The following is a 16,313-nucleotide window of genomic DNA, read 5'->3' on the forward strand; positions in this document are numbered from 1 at the left end:
ACACATTTGTTCAATATATGCAGCAAATATAAAACACATCAAAAGTCTTTTCTATACTAAAGTGATATGCTTCCACTGTAGAGTTCTTCATGGTGCAGATGTTGAATTAAGATGTCATTTGGATTAACAAATACAGTCAGGAAAAAAAAAGTACACATGGATGTGATAAAAATCTTTCCTAATTAAGAAAAGGTTAGGATTCACCAAAGTGAAACAGAGCATGTAGGGCCAGAGTTATTACTGCAAAATTAGGAGAGGAAAGGGAACTACTTGAACGGATTATCTTTTTTCCTGTAAACACAGAGAACTTAATTACATTGAGTCTTTGCTTGCTTGTACAAGTAGAATTGCAGCTAAGTTGGTGATGCATTAAAATCAGGTGCACCCCATCTCTTCAATTAATTTGTAATGCCAGCAATACAGACTGAATTGCACAGGTGCTTTTTAACTAATCCTCACAGAGAAATCTCCTGAGCTACCAGGATATCACTTACCATCTGCCACTTTCCAGTAGCATCTTGTAAGGTCCAGTTGATCTGGCTGCTGCATGGAAGGTCTTGTGGGCCTTACCAAGCAAGGAGAGGCAAAGATTGTTTCTCAGAAGTTATTAAATTAAGGTCCTTTGCTCCTAAATCTTCTAGGAATGCAAATTAGTAGAAACTGCCTTAGACTGGTCAAGAAATTACATTAGTCTAGTATTTTTATATGATTAGTGCTACTTAAAATGAACCAAAGGTGTTTGGCCAGGTGTGATATATTTTCCGAAGTACCACCATGAGCAGGCAGGTCTCCATTGTTCCTGATATGACAGGACTGCACAGGCCCTGCTGCAGGAAACTTTGTAGTAAATTTTGTGGAAAACTCAGGGAACTTAGAAGAAGGAAAGATGCTTGTCAAGCACATGGTAGGAAAAAACTGGATGTATCCTCATTTCTAAATGGGAGGTGAATCCAAACAACCTGTGCAATGCAAGACATCTGCCCCAAATAGGAAGTGAACTGACTGGCCCATAACTTGGACAAAATTCTATCACTCCTTGAAGAAACATACTCCAAAGAGAACATGTCAGCCCACTTAGCCTTTCTGAAGGCAACGCTTTCAAAACATCTAACTTTACATGGCCCCTGTGTGCCCATCAGCTCCAACTCAAATAGGTGCAAGTGTTGCAACAGTGCTGAGCAGTATCTGCCGTTCCTCAGCTCTAAATTAAATTCTTGCCCTGAATAGTCTGCCACCTTGGTAGTTTCCTTGAGGGTGATTACTGCCTGGCAGAAGTTATTAAAATCAAACCAGAGAATAAGAAACAAACAGGCAATCCAGCAAAGGTCATGAAGAGGATGTTTGTTTTAACCACATCAACAACTGGAAAAAGAACTGCACAAATTTTCAAGCCAATTAAAAAAAAAAAATTAACATACTGAGCATGATTAAGATGGTTAAAGGATTGTAGCACCTGTTAATGAAGCTGAGAGATGTGGAATTGGAGAAGGCTTGGGGAGGGATCAGTGTGGGGCAGAGTAAAGAGAATGGAGACAGATATGTCTCGGCAGTGTCTAGTATCAGGACAACACAGTGAGCACACCCTCAAGCACACAAAATTCTGTTTAAATATAAGAAAAAGCTTTTTTTACTGTGAGAATGGTTGAACACTGGAACAGCTTGTCCAGACGCTGTGGAGTCTCCACCCTTGGTGATCTTTAAAACTGGACTGGATGTGATTTCAGGCATCTGTTCAAGCTGACTGGTAGGAGTGAAGCAGTTGGAGTAGATGATCTCCCAAGGTTCCTCCCAACCTTAGGTGTTTTGTGGGATCCAGGGTCTTTTCTTAAAAGGTAAAGATTTTCTCAAGAAAACCCACAAACCCAAAACAAAAAAAAACAACCAAACAACAATAAAACAGTGTTTCAGTGACATGATGAAGCTAAAGACAACCTAATCTTGCTCCAGTGCTCCTTAGAAGAAAAGACTGCAAGAGGAGTGCCCAGGTGCCCTTTTGAAGTTATTTGGGTTTTCAGCTGCTGGTGGTGGTTCTGAGACCTTTGCTCTCCCTGTTTTCCTGGCATGTTCCAGCTCCCTTGGCTGCTACTGCTGCACCTGTGTCCTCTAGGAAAGCAGCTGCCTTCGGCTGTGATGTATTTAATGGGAGCCACATGGCCAAAGCTTCTTGGCACTGAACACACAGCCTGACGCTTTTTTTCTCATTTTGAATATGTACATCCTAAAAGAGCTCAAGCATGGAGAGGAATTAACTTCTGAGGTTCTTCAAGGTCATGAAGCAAGAAATTCTGTGTTTGCTGGCTACTAGGTAGTAAAACAAAGGCAGGGAATTATTTATGATTTCCCTCGTGTCCCCGTCCATTGTTTTGCTGGCTTCCAGCTCCACCCATTGCTTTCTTCCTTCTCTGGGTTTTAAGATTTGATTGAGAGACCCATTAGTATGATATGATGATACTGCCCATTCTCATAGCTCTGAGGAACCAGTGGGTTACTTGAGGTGACTGAGAGCCCTCAAAGTTAAAGGGGTGCTCAGGGGAGAAAATGAGAGATGGAGCGTCTTTGCAAGCTCTGCTTTCCCCAAGCAAGGTAATAAAATCTCCAGTGTTACTTGTAAGGTTTGTGTGGGGAAAACTCCTCCAGGCCTAGAAAAGCCAGGGTTGGAGCCGGGCCAGGCAGTGGTGTTGTGGTGCGGCAGCTTGTGAAGCCAGCATGGGGACGCTGTGTGTGCCAGCTCAAGGGACAGGGAGGTGGTGAGCAAATGCTGTGCTGTAGGCTGGGGTGGCTGTGGCCAGATTTCTTGGACACTTGAGCACTTTGCAGCCACTGCAGGTCCCAGGCTTACTGAGCACGCAGAGGTGACAAAAGGCAGATGAACGGCAATGTGTGCCAGATGCTCCCAGTGCAGTCACAGGGAGGGACTGAACAGGCTGGGGTTCCTCTCCACAGCCATGGTATCTTTGCAGATTAGCAACAAATCAAAGCTGCATGCAAGGAAGTGGTAATTGATGGATGGGAAGTGGTTGATTTGGCTTTTTCTTTTCAGCTGTTTGATTTCCCACCAAACTTCTTCAGTGACCAAAATCTAGAGTCGATCAAGCTCTGTGGCACCAGGTGGCCAGCAGATCTCCATATCCCTGAGGTGTTGTTCTTGCTAGTGGTAGTGCAAGGCTAATGTTTTCATATCATATGAAATTTGATTTGGATTGTGTTTTGTGAACCCAGTAAACAGCAATTCCAGTCTTAAAGCTGGACAATGCTGTCTTTTTCTGAATAACTCTAATCCTCTCCCTGGTGTGCTGGGCTTTTATGTGGATTGGATCAGGTCTCACAAGTGCTGTTCATCCTGAAAGCTCTTTGTGAAGTTCAAACTAAAGCACACGTGTATTGTTTCATTCTAAAATTGTTTATCCAAGATGCCTTTGCTGTGGCCCTTTAGCATCTCCTTTCTAATTAGGAATTTATTTTTCAGGTTTGCTCAAAAGGCACCTTGCACAGTTTGATGGGACATTGTTGAACAAGAAAATGCTCACTGTTCTCTTAAAATTCTTTGCTCTAGCTCTCCCTTCTATATGTAATAGTCATGGCTCTTGAAAACCTTTGCAGTGCCTATGTCCTTGGTGAATTTCTTGGACTTAGATTTGGAAGAAGAGATGGAGGGGTGAGGAACAGGGAATAGAGTGGTATAAGCTCTGGGCTCTCCCTAGCTGCAGCCTGATTAAGCATCTTTCTTACAGTGAATTCAAAAAACTCTTTTGTCTGGACGTTCTTAAGGGCTCCTCTATTACTTTCTACTACAGACAGGACAGTTACTTCTATTTTTCTGTGCCTTAGACTGTGCTCAGGCTTTGCAATTGTTTGCATCGGCAGTGTCAGGTGAAGTTGAAATTGTTTGGGTTTGGGGGGGATTTTTTTGTTAGTTTGGGGTGCTTTTCTTATTCCTCAGCTTGCTTGGTGATGAATTCTCTACCTGATGGAACAGTCAAAATCTCTTGTGGTAGTCAGAGGAAACCATGGCAGTGCCTTCATCTGTTCTGCACCCTCCTGAGTGTTTTTCTCCTTACATGTCCTCTCCAGAACTTGTCAGGCAGTGCTGGTGTGAAGCAGTGGCTTCTTCTGGGTAAACTTCAGCATGAGCAGTGAGCCTCTTCCTGGAATTTGTAAGTTGAGTGGCCTCAGCTATCTCATAAGCTTTGTAATGATAACTCTGAGGGTGCAAATCTACCTGAAAAGTGAAGTTGAGGGTGCTGCTGCTGAGCTTCACCTTTGTTGCTTCATCCTTTCTGGTTTAGGCAAGATCTTGTTGATAAATGGAGAGAAACTGAGGCAGCAAGGCTACTCAAAGCTTTGAGAAACTGACTTGTCCTGACATTGGTCTGCTACTGTAAAACAAAGCTCAGTTTCCTGGCAGTGTGTTTATTTATTTCAAATTCATATTACCAGCACACACAGGGCATAACACATGACTTCTCTGCAACAGCAACTCTTTTGCAAGATATTTATTTTAGGCTTCTGTTAAACACATGAATAAACCAGCAAAAGAAAGAAATTACAATTCCAACAATGATGAGGTCAATCTTAAGAGAGAAAACTGTCTCGAGAGCACCCGCTTAAGTGAAACTGTCACTTGTGACAACTGTGTACATTCACAGACACAGCAGGATGCAATCGATTAATGGCTACTTGGGCTCAATGGGAGGCGGAGATGCAGCTGTCCCTGATTTTTAGCCTTCTTGCACACCAATGCTTTCCACCGGAGACTGGTAAACGGGAATATTCTGACCATCCTGCAGTTTCAAGGTGACATCCTGAAGGCACCAGCTGACACAAACCAAAGATTTTTAACTTGTAGCAATCATTTTTAAAGTGGCAAAGTCAGTGTAGAAACAGCTGGCACTGAGTAATGAATCATTCTACACATTCATTGCTTTTAAAAATTCTCTCAAGTGTTTTAAGACTTGGTTTGTGAGCGCCAGCTTCTGAAAGCTGTTTTCCCTAATACTGTAGCACAGCCCAGATTTAAAGGTCTGGTATGCATGTTCCTATTTGCTGCAATTCAAATAAAAACCTGCCAGCTCTTCTTAGGACATTCCTCCCCCGACCCGGTGCCTTTTTTCCTCTCCATCCTGAGGGTGCATTCCTTGCTCCACTCCTCTCCAGCCTTGGAGCCAGACAGTGTTGCTAAGGAATTATTCTGGCTTGGAAGAGTTTGAACACTGTGTGATCGCTCAATGTGACTGCTGAAAACCTGACAGGGTACGACAGTGGTTACTCAAAGAAGGAAAATTGCATTTGTTGGAGACTGAGGGGGAGTATTTTCCTTCCTCTAAGCTCTGCTCCAAACCCACTTCTGAGAAACTCCTCATGCTGCTTTTCCAGCTGGAAAGGACTATTATTTCAGGGTACTAAAATAGGATTTTTTCAAAAGCTTCTGGCACTGGCCCAGCTCTGCTTTTGCTGGAGTCAGTGTTGAGTACATACAATTAGGTAATTAGGCTGCTGCACCTCTGTGCAATGGGTCTGCAGTAGGCCTCTGCTCAGTAGCCCTCTGCTCCCACCCCCAACCCAGGCCAAGCAACCAGGCTTGGAGGTCACCTGCTCATTCCCCATAGTGTGGCCTGGGGGCTCAGCCCTTCTCTTGGTCACCCCAGGGCAGGCAAGAGTAATTTTGCAGTGCCTTGGCTGCCCTTGCCTCTGGGCACCCTCCCCATCCCTGTACTGCCTGCCTCTGGGTGAATGCCACTTCCTCCTGGACAAAAAGAGCTCACAGACTCCAAATTTTATTTTTCAGTTGTCTTCTCTTTTATAAAATAAATAAACTGCTATGGACAGTCTGTACACCCAGAGTCAGATGCATTTCAATGGCTCCGGTGCCTCAGCTACTCTTGCACAGAGCACTCAACTCCTGGTGTCATTTAGCTCTGTCTGTATTGGTGTGAGAGCTGCCCTGGTCTCCCCTGGAAAAGCACACACGCACTCTGCAGCATCCCACCAGGGTGGCCTGCTTACTTGCTCCTTACTCCCAGCCATTTTACTGTTAATTCCTTAGTGGGATGCAAAGGCACCAAGTCCTGTCTCAGCCCCATGTGAAGCTGTGCTCAGGACCCTGCACATGGGTGGATTTAGTGGAGACAGATTTATCTGCTACAGATCCTTTTACGAGCAGATGCCTTTTCTTTTTCTTAGGTTTGCAGAAATGTAAAAAGAGCTCACTTTAAAACAAAACTCCAAGAGAAGTGTATGCACTACTGTAGTTTAACATTTTGCCATCTCCAGTTGCCTTCACAGTAATTGTGAACCCGGAATAACAGGGAACTGTCTGTGAAGAGGGGCTAAGGAGGAGTGAGGAGATGAGAGCTCTGGCACCAGGGAAGTGAGGTATGCAAGAAATGGGGCTGGGGACCTCTGGGGTTGTTCCTGGTCATTAGGAAGGAGGCCAGGTCCAGCACTGAGTTTCTCAAGTCCCAGCCTAGTGCCTTTCTCACATCCTTTTACACTTTCCTTCCCATGCTTACTCAGAAGAGAAATCCAGTAAGTCATGCTCATCTAATTATGAATAGAAAGCATCACCATATGGCTGGTGGCAGCTGAGTAAAAGTTTTGTAGCTTTTGGTTTCTAAACAGAGCTAATAGAAGTAACTAACAAGAGGTTTGCATCTAGTTAAACTTTTGAGTTCATGTAGTAATTCTTTGTTCAGTTCCAGAAACCAGTTTACTGTTGACAAAGGAGGTTTTCAGGCTTCAGTACTATGAAAATATAAAGTCACTTCCATATGAAATGGTATCAGAGTATCCTTCTGCTATAATGTATCAGTTCTTGCACCTTTTTTTAACAATAAGGACCACACTTCCTGGATAGCTTAAAAATACAAATCCTGTGTTTTTAGCTCAGCTTGCAGAACTATAATAATATAGCTGTGCAATAATAATAAATGATATAATGTGTGATTCCCTTACTGCAATCCATAATTACCAGAGTTAGGACTGCTGTTCAAGAGCCCCTGCACCTCTGTGGGGAGGCAGGGTGGGAGGGGACAATACTTTACCTTGGCTCACGGTATTTCTTTATGTACTGAGCTACATTTTGCAGAACACACTTAAAGGAATGGCTCATGTTGCTCTTCTATTCACATTCAGAGAGATGGATTAAAAAATATTTCTCAACTAACTTACCTTTTTGTCCTAATGAAAATAATAACCTTTCACAAGACCTTCAGACAGAAGTTTCTGCTTGATTTGTGTGCATGACCTCAGCAACATGGATGACTAAAGTAAATATCCTCCTCTACTCTTTTCTCCTACCACTCATTTCCCATTTCTCCTGTTACCTCCCCCAGTACGCACCACTGATGGGAGTGGTCCATCTCCGAGTTAATGTAGAGGTAGCCTGCTGATTTTGTTCCAGACACCGGTAACTTTATCTGCAGATGCAAAAGCACATTAAAGATTCAACAAAGTGTATTATGAAACAGACATTTACTCCTTCTAGTCAAAGAGCTCACACCTTTTTAACACTATAATTTGATTTATTTTTTTTTACTGTATTTCAGAATTGTACTAAGCTATTCTAACTAACACGTGTGTGGCTACACAAGTATGTCTGCTCTGCCATGCATTCATCTCTCTCTGCTGAAAGAATGTACTGTGCTACAGCTGCAACCCCCAGGGAAAACCACTGGCTCCCTGAAATATTTATGATCAAACACCTTTCCTTACCAGAATGCATGGTCATCCAGAGGTGACCTGAACTGTCAGAGCTTCCAATAACTATTACCAGCCTGTAGGTTGAGATCCTCTGCATATCAGTCCCTTAACACACACTGAGGCAACGAGATGTTCAATGATCTTTTATTTTCAGTGTGACAAATTTTATCACTTGTCTGTTTAACAAACAAAGCTGCAGCTGCAGCAGCAGCAGCCAATTACACTGGGTCTAATGTCTGAATAAAATAAATGTTTCAGGTGTAGCATTTGCTGGTGGTGATGCAATCACAGAGAAAATTCCAGGTGTTTGCCAACAGATCCAGGAGCTGGGAATGTTCTAAAATCAGTAAATTGACCTGCAGTATAGTGAAGATTAACCAGCTTATTTAATGAGAACATGAATACTCAGGAGCATGAAGAAAGTTGGTGATTTGTGTCTTGGGTGAGGTCAGTAGAAGGCAGGGCTTGACTTCACCCTGAGTCACCCAAGCGACCAGCATTCTTAAACAGTGACATAGGAAAACATCCGTGGGAAAGGGTATCTTCTTTTCAGTCAGTATATGAGATTGTGTGGGGTTTTGCATGATTTTTTTCCTTAGATATGTTCCCTGGTGTCATCTATAAAACAGGAAATGTTTTGGTCCAGGGTATCAGGTAAGTGCAGCCTGGCTGAAGTGAAATGGAAAGTAATTTTATGTGAGTTGGTTAAAGGTTGAGTTTTCTTTTATCTTACCCTGATAGCCACACTCCCTCATTGTAAGATCTGACCCATTCCTTAATGCCCTTGCTTGGTCCCTGGCATTCATAACTACTCACCAGTAAAAACTAAATTAGTCCCATGTGATGAGTTACCTTAGTGAAGGACCTGAAGAGGTTTCTAAGGGCACTCGGTGTTACTAGCAAGATAAGGGAAAGGCAGCCAGTCCTGGATTAAGGGATAAAAACACCGATGGAAAGTGCTTTTGAGGCATCAATGCCAAGTGGAAGTGTACTTGCAAGGTTTGCCTGGGCCCAGCCCTTGGCTGATATAAGGCAGCCTTGTGCAATACTTCAGCACCCAGCACAGCATTCTCCAGTCACTGAGTAACCCTCATGCTGAGTCTCAGGCTGGGCAGCCATTCCCAATGACACAAACTTACAGGTGCTCTTAAAAAACACACCATTTATGCTATTCCACAGCATAGCCTGGAAGAGGCTGTAAAACTGCTCTGAATAAAGCTCTAAAAACTAGCATGGGACCTATCTGGGGGGTAAAGGAAGGCAGGTGCTATTTTAAAGCTGGATCTGATACATCTCTAAAAATGATTTTGTGGCTTAAAGTGTGGGGGTTGGGGCTGACTGTTTTGAGAGGTTCCTCGGCATTCTGTGATGGGCCCATATAGCACAACATGGAGATGCTGCTCTTGCTGTTTCTAGGCTAGTAGATTTATGCTCTGGAAATCCATTCCTCTTCCAGATCAATTGGTATTCCATCCTACTTCCTTCCAGTAACCCCAGGTGACTCGTGACCCGCTGAAAATCCCCTGGCTGATCTCTTGTCATCTGCCATCTCGGGAAGCCACCCTGTGACACCGCCCGCCCGGTGTTACCCGTGCTCTTTCTGTGTCCACACGATTGCTCCCATCTGTCAGGTGGATGTTGTGAACCTTAAGAGGGGGGGCACCCAGGGCTTCCAGGGCATCAGGATTGCTGTTCAGTTGCTCCAAAGCTTGCTGGTAATACTGGGTCCTGGCAAAACTTTCTAGGTGAGAGAAGCAGGGTAGTGAGGAGACTGTTCACTTAAAACTTAAGATTAAAAAAAAGAAAAAGACATTTTCTCCAGACTACCACACCCTCCCTAAAATACAGTCCAAAACTATTAATTAGGAGAAATTTGGCTAAAGGAGGAAACACACCCTTACATCAGAGAAGCAAATGTTTATTCAGCTCATTTAAGTGAAGAGGGCTCTGAACATAGCCTGTTCCATTCTGATATACAGCTCAGCTTATGGCTGTGTCTCCCCACTTTTCATGCATTTGTAGATTATCTAAAAGGAAGGGAAAGAAAAGGTACAAAGATGAATATCTGAAATGTTCTGATAAAAATTCTATTTTTATTTTTTTTCTGTTGGAGGTATATAAAGTATTTTAAGAATGGGGAATATCCTGCACACACTGAGAGGGGAATTGCTGCTGCTGTAGAACTCTAGCTGTGGTCTTGGTACAGCTTTCCAAGTGGCAGCCATGAAGCTACAACTCTGCTGACAGAGGCCTTAGAAGGGAGGCACCACTCAAGTTACTGGTCAAGCAGCCACAAGCACTGTAAATGGATGCTGCAGTGTTGGCACATGGAGGACAGTTGTGGCAAACTGCTATTTACCAATGTCTGTTTGCTCTGTATGGCTGTGAAACGCTCTGTCGTGGTCGTCAATGGGAAGGGCGCAGCTGAGGAGCTGGAGACCTCCACACCCTCCTTATGGAGACAGATTTGCTTATTAACAGTGTTAAGGCTGTCTTGCTGGGGTTTTTTGACATCAAGAAAAGCAGAGTTAAGCTAAGAGTGTGTAGTTGTCAAATCTTACTCTGGCAACTTTGCTCTCACCTTTGAAAGGGTCTAAAATAAAGTGCAAGGTTTGTTTCTTAGTCTCTTGCCTGCCATTATCAATCTTAGAGCTTGAGGCAGAAGCACGCGGCCCCCTCTCCCTAATTAGAGGCATCCCTTTTGAGCCAGCAGCATCCAGTTGGCATAGAAACAGCTTTGCTAGGCTGTCACCTGTGTTGTTCCTCCTGTGTCTCCCCAGAGCATCTTAAGGAGCTCCAGCCAAAGGGGTTGCAGCATGCCCACCCTTTGGTACCTATAAATCATGGTGAACAGCCACCTAGACTATGTGAAAAATATGTTGTGTTCATCCTGCAGGTTGGAGAAGAAATGGATTCTAATTTCCTGGTGCTCCTTCTCAGCTGTTCCTTGTTAGCATCTCATGCATTAGACATTAAATGCCCAACTAATCCATTTGTCCCCACATCTTTTGGTAGGAGAGCTGAAAGCATGCTGGAGTTGGCTGAGCAGACTGCTTCCATGAGAAGGGTGTGGAGGTGATGAGAATAAGTAGAAATAGGATTACCTGAGTATTTGTACAAGCTTGCACAGAGACCACGTGCATGCAAACTTCCCTTCAGCCTGAAGGAAGGGAAGGAAGCCTCTCCCACTGCTCCCACCACTATGGAGGTCACTCGTTCCTCACTAGCCCATGTATGGGCCAGTTCTGTGCACTGGGCAGAAGGCACTGGGATAGCCCCAGGCATGAGCCAAGGGAGCCTGGCAGAGTCATCAGGCAGCTGCTCAGTGGCCACTGAAATTACAAGAGAGCCAGAAGTAGCCATTGCAATGTGCCACTTGACTGCACAGCCAAGGCATGTGGGGAACAAGCCCTCGGGCCTGCTGTGTAGCACAGGGGGTGACTACCCCATGAGATTTCTAGATAACAGTGCTGAAGCTTAAAATTAAAAAAATGTTAATGTCCTTGTTAAAGCCAAATTCAATATTTTAAAGCATAAGGATCATATTTCTATCATGTACTCCAGAGCTTGGGGGCATGAGCTGCCTAAAATTAAAGCCTGCTTTCCAGCCCTGTCTGATTTGTTATTAATATGTGTAAAATGAAGGGCAGGTTTCAGAGCTTATCTGAGGGCTTGAGAAACAGGCTTGGCTACACATTTTTTTTTGGCAGCATCCTTTGGTATCAGGGTAGGTGAAAAGCAATAGCATTTGATAGCACTAACAAGGGAGAGGCATGGGGCCAAGAGGCCTGTGGCACCCCCTGAGAGAGAGGCAAAGCTTATTTCTGCTCTGATGCTAAATATCTAAAAGCAGTTTTAGAAAACATAAACATCTATAATTTGGACTAATAATGTGAATTCTTGGCCAAAGACACATAGCAATTAGAGATGTCTATAAACAGCAACATCATCTGTCTAGTTCTTCTCTTTGTCCATGTCTTCTCAGTGCTGACTGCTCTTACCTGTACTTCATTCAGGAGAAACTTATGATTTCTTAGCATTTCACAGGTGTGTTGTGTTTAAGGGCCAGCACCATGCAGAGATTGACAGATAAAACTGCTAGACTTTAACACCTTTTCACAGATGGTCCTCTTTTACTGCCCAGTTACAAAATCTCAGTTAAGAAATGAAACCTGCACTACTGCAGGTGAAGCTTTCGCTTCACCATCACCCCCAGGAAATCCTCAAAAACCAGATTTTCTTCTGACCACAACAGCCTGTTCCCTATGCAATATGCGCCTCCGGAAATGCACACAGCAGCACCCGAGAGAGCAAAAGCCCTGGGGATGAAAAAAGTAGAGCCCAGAGAGGCAGAACCCAGAAGCTCAGCCACATTTCCCTTAACTTCATCTGCTTTTCACAACTTGCATGCTGCTATTTTCCCCACTGCACAAAAGCTAGTCAAAGGGGCAGAGGAGAAATAAGGTTTCTAACAACACCCAAGACTTACTTTGCATAAGATTATACATCACGATGCATCCCCCGCCGCTGAACAGTCCCATGAAAACAGCCATTTGCTGCAGTTTTCTTAGAGAAGCTGGCATTTTTCCTCCCTGAAAAGAAAAAGAGAGGACAGTTGTAAAAGAAAGAAAGCCAAAGGGTTACTTCCCCCCTCCTCCTCTTTCCTAAAAGCCCTTTCCAACAAGGCCTGAATGAAAGCGCAGTGCACAGGCATCGAGCTCTTGCTTGCTGGGGCCCCACCGTGCGCCCAGAAGGAAGAGTGGTGAGAACAGAGCAAACTGGGAACCCAGCTGGGTTGAATGTGTTTATTCAACTTCTTTTAGAGATGCCACCACTTTGCTAATTGCCGAGAAGAAAATGACCTCCCTGGTGTGGCCAGGGGCCAGTGCCGTGGCATTGTGGCAGGGGCTCCCAGTGCCCGTGTGTTTGCTCGCACACTGCGAGCATTCAGGCTCCAGGGGCCGGATTTCTCTCTCGAGTAAACTCCTCTAAAGTAAACATGCTCATGGCAGGGATGGATCTGGCGTTGAGTGGTAAGGGACAGAGCCAAGCCAGCATTGTGCCAGCAAAGATAATGGAGCCAGGGTGTGTGTATTCTGTTGTGTCAATTTTTTTCCCAAGCTGTGGATAAACAGGAAGTCTCTTGCAAGCTGTTTTTCTTCTTTCCTGTGCCATCCCCGAAACTTGCCCTTTTAATGAGTCACAATTTTGACATTTGAATGCATGACCCAGCAGAATAAGAAACACTTCCACAGTTTGGGTAAGAGGGGTACTGAAGAGCCTGAGCTAATGCTCCTGCCCACAGCAGGTTAGTAGGAGTCAAGCTGAGTTGTCAGTAGGGGCGTAGCACTTTGCTTCAGGCTGTGGCAGGACGGGACTTGAACAAGCATCTGAGTACTGGCTTCTGCTCTTGATTCTCTTGGAGCTGGGATGGGAGAGAGGAAGGGTCTTGACAGCAATTTTAAAAAATAGCAAAAATTTTTTCTTTTTCAATGGGCACACAGGTATATGAGTAACTGGGGGAGTTGTATGGGACTTCCAATCCCAAAGGCTTCACACCCCAATACTTGTGACACGACATTGTGGCTTAAGTGCTACGCTCAATGAGAGCTGATTAATAAACCAAGGCCCAAGCCAGTTACAGAAATGTGACCTGGGCAAGGCCGTTTGAGCCCTGCTGTGGAAACCACCTTTAGCATCCCTCAGGTATGTGTTAGTCAGGTATTGTTCAGCTGACAACCACAGCTCAGCAAGGGTGGAGAGACAAGTGTCCCAACTTCTTCCCATCGTGGCCAGGTCAGGATGACATGGGCAGCCTCCCTCTGCTCACCACTCTGCTGACATGCCCTCATACTGACACATGCTCTAAACTGAGGGAAACTGACTCTCCAAGGAAGTGGTCACAGCACTGCCTGTCTGAGTTCAAGAGGAGTACAGGCAATGTTCTTGGGCACCTGGTGTGATTCTTGGGGTGTTCTGTGCAGAGACAGGAATTAGACTCCATGATCCTTGTGGATCCCTTTCAACTCAGCATATTCTATGATTCTACCAATCTGTGAATGCAACTTGAGTATAAATTTCATCTCCTGCCCTGCTGGCACTAGCACTCAGTTATGTGTGCTATTCCTAGGTTGAATACTTTCCTTGTTAATTAGTTTCCTTGATTTTTAATAACACTTAGTATTTTTTAAATTATGTCAGGTTTGTGGATGGCTAATAGTGACAGCAACCCACAGAGGCATGTGATATTATGCCTATTTTATGCCCCAAAATGCCTAAACTGTGCCATTAGCATAGTTAGCTACCATCTCTCTCACTCCTGATCTGTTTCTCTGACAAGTTTTTTCTTCTCACTTCCCCTGGGGAACTTGAATGGCATGAGGAGTTACAGCAGAGGAAATGTGTGTGGTTTTACAGAGAAACAGTGGTAGTCATTTCACAAGGACAGTGAGAACTTCCTGCTTGCCTGCTTGTGTTTGCAACTTTCCTTAAATCCCCGCAAAATCTGATTAATAACCAAGTTTCTTATAAGATTCATCTGGCCAGGAGGAGGCTCTGACACCAACACCACATAACAGGGACGGGACAAAAAACCCCATGATAAATCTGGAGGGAGGATCAGATATAACAGTTTGTGACCTGCAGCATTTGTTTTTGCCCCTTTCAAAGTTGTGGCCAGGAAAAAATTGCTTTCTGTGATTAAATTCAGGGTAATTGAATGCAACTGTCTGGGGGTGGAGAGTGCTGCTGGCAGCTTGCTGAGTAAGGGTGGGAAGACAGGGAGCTCTTGCACCAGTGAGGTTTTGACTGAGGCTCGGGGGACCTGCCTAGAAAACAGCAGAAATTAGAGGCCCTGCAACTTGCTGTCAGTGGGTTTGAGATTTGTTAGGCCTCACGGTCTGCTCACACCCAGACAAAGGTGACAGATTGAAAGTAAGAAAGGCTTACTGCTGATCAGTCACATGCTCACACACACTCTCATCACCGCCTCCGCTCCAGTGTTGCAGTGTAGAGACAGTGCCATCTGGCAAGGGAGCTTGGCAGCTGAGCAATGGTGATCCCATTAAGCACTGCTGCCCCGTGCAGCATGCCTGGCTGCTCCTCAGGTGCTGCCCCTGCCCACAGCTGTCTTCTATTGCTGCTCCTGCTGAGGCAGAGATGTGGAGAGCTGACGTGCATCAGAGCTGTGCACTAAAGTCCTCATCATGGTAACAAAACATCTCCATTGCTCATTTTCAGCCACAGTTGGAAGCCCATGGGCTGGAACACCCCATCCCTGTCTAGCCCTTAATGTTCTGGTCCCACTTGTTTCTCAGCTGTTTCCCCAAGCCAATCTTATGACAGAACACTGTGGGAAAAGGTTCAGAGCTATGCATTTTAACAAGCCTCTCAAGACTGCAAACCCTCCCATCAATCTCATAATTCCTTGCCAGCCTCCAAAACCAAAGACAGGAGTGTCCTTGGAGCCCAGAGCACCCCTCACAGAGGGCTGCTGCTTCTCTTCCCTGCCATCCTGGTCCCCTGTGGAATGGATGCTTGAGTATTGCAGCCTTGAGCATCCTTTGGCACACAGTTGCTGCTGACTTCTGAATGGTGACAGCTTGTGAAGACCAAAATGTAATAAGGATCTGTGGTCTGCAAGGACTTGTCAGTTGGATTTTTGTCCTTTGGCCCGCTGTGTTTGCTGCTCCATTGGCTGTGCTGCTGAAGTGCCATGGGAGTGGCTCCCTAAGGAAGGGAAGCAGAGTCCTGCCCAGAGGTGTGCCTCCTGTCCTGAGCCTTTACAAACATGACGTGCAACTTGCGAACTGTAGCGGCTGTCACAGGGAAGGATCTAGCCCCCTCCACTTCATTTGCCACAAAGGGTGAAAGAATTTTATAGACGCAACTGCCTCCTAAGAAGGAAGTTCATAGTTCATGCTGCTATCTGTGGTGATCTCCCCTGAGAACCAGTTATATCACTACCAGAGTATGCAAGTCAACTAGTGGAAAAATAGACTTTTCCACAGCTGGTAATGAAAAAAGCACAATTTAAAAGCAATGCTGTTCTGTAAAGGCATCATTTCCTCCACGTTATTTGCAGCAGTAAGAAAGATTAAGTGGAGATTAGCACCAAGAAAACCACTGAACTCAGTTACCAGAAGAAAAGACCTTAAATCATTATAAGTAGCATTCTCAAAAAATAAATGTTAAAGAGCAGAACACCCTAATAATAGTGATGTTCACTTTGTGCCTTGAAAATAGCAGGATATGGAGGAGAAGGCTTCACTTTGAAGCTAAGTGGGACTCAGACTGTTAACAAGATTTAACCAACTCCCAGGGTCACATGTGAAATGGTGTGTTACTGAAACAGTAAAGGCTGTTTTTAATTAGACTTTGTTTTCTCCACAGAGGATCTTCTAAAAATAGGCTGGCTTAAGAGAGTCTCCCTTATTTTGGCAAATTTGGGTTTTCTGTTTGATCTCTGAAATTTGTGTGGCAGCATTTGGTGTTGGGCACCTCCACCAAAGGCAGGTATTGGAGAAGAAGGGCATCTCCATGAAGCATAAACATTAATTTTATTTTCCCTGGAATTGAGCAAGGGAGCTGGTGGTTCTATGGGGAAAGTATCCTCC

At 44.7% G+C, this 16,313-nt stretch overlaps 1 protein-coding gene across 10 annotated transcripts in view; it reads right to left on the reverse strand.

The window, feature by feature from the left end:
* Window positions 1–4,478: 4,478 nt before the first annotated feature.
* The window catches only part of COA1 (cytochrome c oxidase assembly factor 1), a 52,047-nt gene continuing 40,212 nt past the window's right edge, over window positions 4,479–16,313 (reverse strand). For all 10 annotated transcript variants that reach the window (XM_086845279.1, XM_086845260.1, XM_086845252.1 and 7 more), the window contains 4 exons: window positions 12,188–12,290; window positions 9,288–9,439; window positions 7,339–7,415; window positions 4,479–4,815 (listed from right to left, as the gene is read on the reverse strand). In XM_086845279.1, coding sequence (XP_086701405.1) covers window positions 4,719–4,815; window positions 7,339–7,415; window positions 9,288–9,439; window positions 12,188–12,281 — 420 coding nt within the window. In that variant the 5' untranslated portion in view covers window positions 12,282–12,290 and the 3' untranslated portion in view covers window positions 4,479–4,718. The remainder of the gene's footprint in view (window positions 4,816–7,338; window positions 7,416–9,287; window positions 9,440–12,187; window positions 12,291–16,313) is intronic.

The sequence above is a fragment of the Cyanistes caeruleus genome, chromosome 1, assembly GCF_971803275.1.
Source record: "Cyanistes caeruleus chromosome 1, bCyaCae1.hap1.1, whole genome shotgun sequence".
Classification (NCBI taxonomy): Eukaryota; Metazoa; Chordata; class Aves; order Passeriformes; family Paridae; genus Cyanistes; species Cyanistes caeruleus.